General features: G+C 47.6%; 1 protein-coding gene across 1 annotated transcript; it reads right to left on the reverse strand.

Annotated features, from left to right (window-relative positions):
* Nucleotides 1-479: 479 nt before the first annotated feature.
* Nucleotides 480-7725, reverse strand: LOC100837114 (SNAP25 homologous protein SNAP33). The gene is made up of 6 exons (XM_003558459.4): nt 7369-7725; nt 2138-2514; nt 1490-1580; nt 1289-1413; nt 1108-1205; nt 480-997 (listed from the first exon to the last, which is right to left on the reverse strand). The coding sequence occupies exons 2-6, from the start codon at nt 2471-2473 to the stop codon at nt 898-900; spliced, it is 750 nt and encodes a 249-aa protein (XP_003558507.1). The 5' UTR covers nt 2474-2514; nt 7369-7725; the 3' UTR covers nt 480-897.
* Between the last annotated feature and the right edge of the window lie 437 nt (nt 7726-8162).

Genomic DNA, 8162 nt, shown 5'->3' on the forward strand with positions numbered 1-8162 from the left:
TTGGGCGCAGCGAGCCAGCTCCCGGTCCCGGCCAGGCTGCGCGGCGCCGCCGGCCGCCGCCCCGCTCCGTCCCCTTGCAACAGCCTGTTCAGCCGCCCCACCATCGCGTTGAGCTCGAACGAGTCGTATAGCGTGCTCCGGCGCCCCGCTGCCACGACGGGCAAAGGATGCTGCAGGCCGTCGTGACGGTCGGTGGCGCCGCTCCGCCCGTCGGGGACGCGCCAGGGTTCGTCGACGGGGAACATGCCCGTATAGAGAATTGAGACTGTGAAGAGGTGTTTGTTTTGCCCGCCGGATCGCGCGAGGCCAACCGCAGAGGTGCCGATGAACACAAGGGACGGCGGCGTGGGTTTTGACGGCACCGCATAGCGTCGTATCCAAGGGGCACACACAAGAATCCAAGCACGGAAGGTTCCAACAACACTACAGCACAAACACTGAAAAGTACAGGAAACTGCTACTGAACGAACCTGAACTAATTAATTTGCTTAATCTTTTATGCTTTATGTATTTATGAATCTTCAACCACGGTTACATTTTCAAGTTCCTTCCGTCCTTGTCCGTAAAAAAATCTTTGGGGTACACGACTCTCACAGTTACAGGAAAAAACTATTACAGCAGCAATACATGTCTGAAAAAGGAGGTTCCTATTTCCTGCATCAACTGACCTAAGTTGGCATATCATACAACACAAGAATCAGACAGTGCTTGCACTGCATCAACGGGGAGCTGAAAAATCAGGAACAGCAGCAGAATACAATACAAGAATATGACTATTTGCTAGTATACAAAACAACAGCTTCTTTAATTCTTTGGGACAGGCCTAGCTGCACAAACCCACAATCTGTTGAAGACATGATCACAGTGCTTGTACAGCCTGACTCCTGCTTTGTGGTATCACTTCCCAAGCAACCGGCGTCCCCGCTGATTTGCCCCTTTGAGCCTGAAGTTCAGCTCATCGACGTCGTCACTCAAAGTATCCAGTGATTTATTTTGCCTGCAACAAGGAAATGATTTCCATCTAATTTTATAACATCAGAGAAAGGTAAGGTGAACTGCGACACTTTCTACTATATCCTAACTGAAGAAATATTTAAGTGCTATGACCTTTCAATTTCTGTACCCATATCCATTGCCATGAGCTTCAGCTGTCCCAAGCTGTTACTCAAGTCTGAAAATGCATCATCCTGCTTTGCCTTTTCAGCCTAATAAGATAAAATCATGTTAACTGTCAGAACATATTAGTCAATCATCCATTCAATAATTCTAGCGATCTGAAAAGACAGACCTGGACTTTCTCCAACGCAGTTGCAGGCGAATGACGTACAGGATTGTGAGATTGTGGAGGTGTCGAGGCAATTCCTAGCTTCTGCCTCTCTTCCATGTGGTATGATGTACTCTTGAAAGAATTACCTGCCATAACCAACAAGAGTCAGTTCAGGTAAAATACAAGAGTCTCCCAAATTATTCAGAATCTGTACCACCATACTCTGTGAAATTGGTCCTTTTATTTGTTGATTTTTCTTTGGCCTCCATGTCTTCGAAAATAGCCCCCCTAGACTTCCCAAAAGCCTCTCACTCTGGAAAGACCACAAGTCGGACAATTTTCAGTTCATTTTCAAAATAATACCAAAACAACATAACCTGGGGAATAAAAAGACAGCAAAAACATTTGTAGAGTTCACTCGAAAAAATAAAATTAAACCAGTTACCTTGAATCAGAAAGACAACCATTATTATCCGCAAAAGGAAAAACATCTACAATAATAGGAGTATAGGACCCAATAAATGGATAGGTGTGCAGAACTGTGAGACACGCAGATCATGGCAAAGTAAACTGGAGGAAGCTAAGGTGTCGAGGTAAACATAAATCCATACAAAGTTTGGCACCACTTTCATTCAGGAGATGCAGAGATTATCAAAATAAGTCATCACATAAGTGGATTATGAAGGTATCATCTCTATGTTTGATGAGGTGATGGCTAAAATTAGGATCAAACTATCTGAAATTTCTAACTTGACCCAATCTTATGAGCAGTACTCATGAGAAGAAACTAAAGTATACTTTCTCTTGAATGATAACTATATAGTACAATATACTCAGGTTACCCAATATCACACAAGGTACAGAACTTACCACACTAAGGTCCTGCTCAATGTCAACAGCTACTCGATGAGTCTGGGTGATCTGTTCACCTTGTTGATGCAAAGTCATCAGGATTTGTGTAGCATCTTCCCTAATAGCTTCAGCTGCCCTGACACAATCATTTACTTTGCATGAGGTTTCTTCTGCTCTGCGTACAGCGTTATCTTCCAACTCTTGCACAGATTTGGCACAATTTGCTGGGGCAGATTGTGCCCTTGATGGTCTTGACAGCACTTCAGAGTCAGTGTCAGAGTCAGAATCAAAGGGATTTGTCCTGAGGACAGGAGTGCCTAATGAGTTTTGCTTCTTGTCCATTGATACTGGCATCACAGCTTATCCACTTAACGTGTTGGAGCAATGGGCAGAGTCTGGTACGAAAAGGGAAGGAAAAGACAAACATCAGCAAGTATTACATTCTTGAGGCTCGCTTGATAAGTTTTTTTTTTGCTACAAAAATGCTCGCAAATAGCAATAACATATGAAGGTAGAGGCAAAGATCAGCATCCAAAAACACATAAAATGTTATGAAAAAGCACAATGATTAAGGAAAGATAGCACCATGCTCTAAGATGTTGTTTGCCAAGAACTTTTGGCTCACAGAGGCAAACATTTTATCAACAAAATGAGGAAACATATAAGTAAAATGAGAATGCAAGGCCCCCCTGATTTCATGGAAAGTTGGACTACTTATTATGCAAAGTCAATAAGTTTCACAAAGCAGGAACTGTACATCAAGAAACAATAACTAGAAATTTCAAAAATCAAACGAAAAACCCTGCATCACGATTATGAGCTTAGTAAAAAGCATAACCCCTTCCCATTTTCAAAACTACAGCTATGCTTTATCAACATCCTACGCAACGAGCCAGGTCAGATCAACTTCTGTAGGGGAGGGCATGTCAACCTGTTGAGATATGTGTCGAAAATGTGTACGAGTAGGGTTACAGTTGGACTTGGAATTAGCGGAGGGTTAGGTGTTGGAGTCGAACACGTGTAACCCGGGCCTAATATATAAAGGCACCGCGGGGTAGCCCAAAGAGACCATGACAACATAATAGCAATGGGCTCGCAGGGGGAGCCGGCGGCTTCTGCCGGTGCCTAGGGTGGCCGGTGTTGCGGTATTATGAGGGGAGGAGTGCCCGTAGTCATGCCCCGGGATGTAGGCTTCAGCCGAACCTCATTAACAAATATCGTGCCTCGGTGTCATCCTTGATCGTGCATCCGCCGGATTTCATAACAAGTGGTATCAGAGCGAGGTTGATGGATGTGGAAGATCTTGTGGAAGGTGCGAGGATCATGCTCGACGGGCGCCGTGGAATGTCCAATGCGGTGCAAGGTGGAGCATGGCGGGATCGGATATGCGATTGGTGGAGTCGAACACTTCAGGCAGGCGGCCTGAACCGTTCGATGGGCTGCAGTTGGCAAGGATCGACCAGGCGTGGTGATCGGGCCGACACAGTGGCCGGGAAGACGTCGCGGATCAGACGACGGCTTCGGCTCGCGATCAAACCGGCGACCAGATGCGGGGGCGATCGGATAGATCGGGGCAGGATGCATCGCGGTATAGCGGTGGATCGGGTGTAGCACAGGGCGGCATTGTGGCACGGTGGACGAGTTGTGTCGATGATGCACATGGCCAGGGTGCAACACGGGCTTGTGCATATAATTTGTACAAGGATGCGACTGTTACATAGTGCCGGCAACGTGGTCGTGCGGCAGGTGACAGACATCAGAGTTATCTCATCAGACGAGGCTGCGGCATATGGATTAAAAGTCTGAGTCAAGGATTGTGATTGTGCGTACCTACAGACGAAAAACAACAACCAGCAGAGGCTAGCGCGGTGTAGCACATGCGAAGAATCACACGCGAAGGGAGCCACGTGGGGGTACTGTTGCAAGCCTATTCCGTTTCAAATTGGATAAGGAGAAGGATTAGTGCACGTAATGTGCTTTGGATAGTTGGGCACGGATTCCAAAAGAAATAAAGAAAAGGTTTGCACGAAGGCTCACGTGGGAGAGCATGGCCTTGTCCAGAATACTACTGTAGTCTCCTGTCGTGGCGTGAGTTGCTACTCATGACGGATTCGAGTAGAAAAAAAGGCACGAGGCCAGCTGCTTGCAGGCACAGGGGAGGTCAGGGTCAGCTCCGAGCGGCAGACAGGAAGGCTTCCGTTCCGCGGGGTGTAGCAGGGGCAGAGCAAAGGCGCCAGGTGTGCATGCGCGTGTCGCGGCCGACGGGTTTGCAGCGCAGGGCAGAGGCTATGTAGGCTTCGGTGCGGCGCGGAGCCGCGGAGGGCAGGCCAAGTAGGACACGGGTAGAAAGAAAGGCACTCAGAGAGGTAATCCATAAGACGATTCAGCGTGGCAAGGCAAGGCAAGGGTACCAACCAAAGAAAGTTTAGCTACAGGCGAGAACCAAAGATCAGGTCGTCCGTTGCAGATCTAAATTTTTCCAGTTCAGTTCTGCGGGAAGGAAAAGAGGTGATTGCATACGGAGGTGAAGTGATTTCAGGAGTTTCTTTGAAGAGCAAGCAGTGTTGGTTTGTCAGGAGCTTTGACAGTACGTTGGATGCGGTGCGCGTGGCTTTAGGTGACGAGAGACGAACGCGTATGTGGCTTGGAGTAGCCTGGAGCAAGTCGTGAGGAACATGTATCTACAAGGCGTCGAGCAATACACTTGGTGTTGGGATGGCACGACGCAAGGTGGAGCACGGTTGCAGTCGGACAAGTTCGGCTGGGGTCAGACGACAGTCTGGCAGATCGACAGGGATGTCGGTCGGAACAGAAGAGGATGGTGAAATCGGCGACAACGACGTAGGAGCATGAGGGCTGATGGTGTCCGAATTCTATGGCGTGGCAACACGTGGGGCAGTGGGGCCTGAGATGGTGTGGGTATGCTACCCAGTAGATCTTGGCCAAGATTGCGGATGTTCGACGCGGTGATAGCGACGAGGTGTGCGGTAAGCACGGGATACAGCAACAGACCAGGGCATATGCGGTCAGACAATAGTTTGACATATGTGCAGGGGTGCTGAAGTAGTGTTGGCGAGTACCGGGTTCAAGATGGTGACTGGGTCTATCGGGATGGTGATGGACAGGAGCCGGCCATGGGGAATCTATGAAAGTACTTTTGGAAAGTCTGGATTGTCAAAGGCTTAGAGAGCACATGGCCGTATATTCTGTGATGTTTGATGCACATGGCAAAGTGCAGGCGATGGGATGTAGAAGGAGGCGGAGTGCTATAGCCGTGGGATATGTAGAAGACTATCCGAAAAGGATGAGACAACTGTGAATTGACTCAAGGTGACTTAAGGGCGACGGCGACATTCCTTCAAGTTTCATGAGAACAGTCAACGATGGCGAGGATGATGAGTTCAGGTAACTCTTATATGTGGCAGCTAAGTTGTTCACTTTCACATAGATCAAGGAAGAGGCTATCAAGGTGACGATACACGGTGTTGTCGGGTATGGTGACCTTATGATCGGTGTGTGATGGCGTTGAACGGATACTCCGGGAAGTTAGGAACACAAGGCGGGAGTGTGGAGGAACTTATTTTTCGCGGGAGCATTGACTGTTAATGAAAACGAAGGGACTACGGTTGCAGGTGGAGTCATGTGATGTCAAGGAAGTAGCAGTGAAGCTCATGTTCAAGTCCAAGGTACACGGAGGTTCGTGCATGACGGCTTCAAGGTGGCGAGGGACATATTCGCCAAGGTGGAGTTTGTTGAGATATGTGTCGAATATGTGTACAAGTAGGGTTACAGTTGGACTTGGAATTAGCGGAGGTTAGGTGTTGGAGACGAACACGTGTAACCCGGGCCTAATATATAAAGGCACAGCGGGGTAGCCCAAAGAGACCATGACAACATAATAGCAATAGGCTCGCAGGGGGAGCCGGCGGCTTCTGCCGGTGCCTAGGGTGGCCGTTGTTGCGGTATTATGAGGGGAGGAGCGCCCGTAGTCATGCCCCGGGGATGTAGGCTTCGGCCGAACCTCATTAACAAATATCGTGCCTCGGTGTCATCCTCGATCGTGCATCCGTCGGATTTCGTAACACAACCTCAGAAGTACAAATGTTCTATAACTGCTAATCTAGAGTCGGAATCAAAGGGATTTGTCCTGAGGACAGGAGTGCCCAATGAGCTTTGCTTCTTTTCCATTGATACTGGCATCAAAGTTTATCCACTTCAAGTATTGGAAAAATGGGCAGAGTTCTGGTGCGGAAAGGAAGACAAACATCAACAAGCATTACATTCATGAGGTTCAGTTGGCAAGTTTTTTTTGTGCTACAAAAATGCTCGAAATAATGTTATGAAAAAGCACAATGATTAAGGAAAGATAGCAACATGCTCTAAGATGTTGCTTGCCAAGAATTTTTGGCTCACATAGCCAAACATGTTGTCAACAAAATGAGGAAACGGACATGTAGAATGAGAATGCAAGGCCCCTCGTTTCATGGACAGTTGGACTACTTATTATGCAAAGTCAATAAGTTTAACAGAGCAGGAACTGTGCAGCAAGAAAGAAACAATTACTAGAAGATTGCTAAAATCAAACGAAAAACCCTGCATCACAATTATGAGCTTAGTAAAAAGCATAACCCCTTCCGATTACCAAAACTACAGCTATGCTTTATCGGTATCCTATATAACGAGCCAGGTCAGATCAATTGATGATCTCTACTTATGTAGGGAAGTGCATGTCAACCTCAGAAGTACAGATGTTCTACAGCTGCTAATCCCTACGTACGTACTTCTGTAGGGAAGGGCGTGCCAACCTCAGAAGTATTCCCCATTTCTTTGCCTTTTCACATTCATACACCAAACACAATATTGCAGTCATTTGTCAACGGTTCATAAAACCACAGAAAGGGAGTGCTGAATATTGTACTCCGTAGCATTTTCAGGTATCGAATTGATAAAAAATTAAGGCACAAATGTGAAGTGCAGCTCAGAAAATACGATTTCTGCAGTAAAAATTAAGGCACACACATTTAGTAAAAAATCATGAATACATACGGTTCTTTAAATAAACCATCGACATTTCTGCAGTTCAAAAAATAGCCCCATATTTCTCACAGAAACAGTACCACAGTAGTGCCACAATCCCCACCTGAAGCCATGACACGGCTACAGCCATCACAAGAACTGGACCACACGTTCACCGCAAGCAAAATCGCATCACAGATCGGAGCAGGAGAAGGAGAACCGCGGAAACTCACCTTGCTGCTGGGATGGGTCGTTGGATCGGTCCGGGGGAGAGGAGGAGAGGTCGCGGGGGAAACTCGCGCCACCTGCCCTCGTAACCCTATCTCTGCCTCGTCTCGGGGGCCGGAGCAATGTTTCGCCGCCGGGTGATCGGAAGAAAGGAATGCGACGAGGAGCACCGCCGCGCTGGAGAGAGGACGCCGGCGAAAGAGTGGGAGCAGCGTTAGGGAACTTAGGGTTAGGCTACGACACGAGATCGCGGTAGCAGACCGGGGGCTCAAAGCAGGGGAGTTGCAGTTTTGCAGATATGGGACTACGGATGAGGGTCTGAGCCGAGCCGAGGGGAATATGACCGTTGGGGAGCTCTGAGCCTGGTTTGCCGGACCAACCAACCATCCAATCCAGTCCACTTTAAAAAACAAATTCGAGAAGGTCATACCATGAACCATACGAGGGCATCTTCAATGAGCTGATACTTCAATCGGTACTAGAAGAGAATAGATGAAATATTTTATACGTGGTAAAGATTGGTCCAACGTTGTTACTTAGGCTCCGTACTAAGGATTAAAAAATTATTTGATCAGTTGCATGTATGACTAATTTGTTCAAATCCAGTGTGGGCTTCAACTTTGTGACCCAGGCATATGAAACATTGCATGTGAAGTTATGGTTTGAACAGCACAGAATCCACCACAAATGATCCCATTAATTGTTGCGGGCCCACCTGCTGCTTGCTTCTAGGTAACCCGTTTGCGGGCCCACGGAATACTTCGGTCTTGGTATGCGCGCAAGTACCCGTTTCTCTGCC

The sequence above is a fragment of the Brachypodium distachyon genome, chromosome 1 (assembly GCF_000005505.3).
Source record: "Brachypodium distachyon strain Bd21 chromosome 1, Brachypodium_distachyon_v3.0, whole genome shotgun sequence".
Taxonomy (NCBI): Eukaryota; Viridiplantae; Streptophyta; class Magnoliopsida; order Poales; family Poaceae; genus Brachypodium; species Brachypodium distachyon.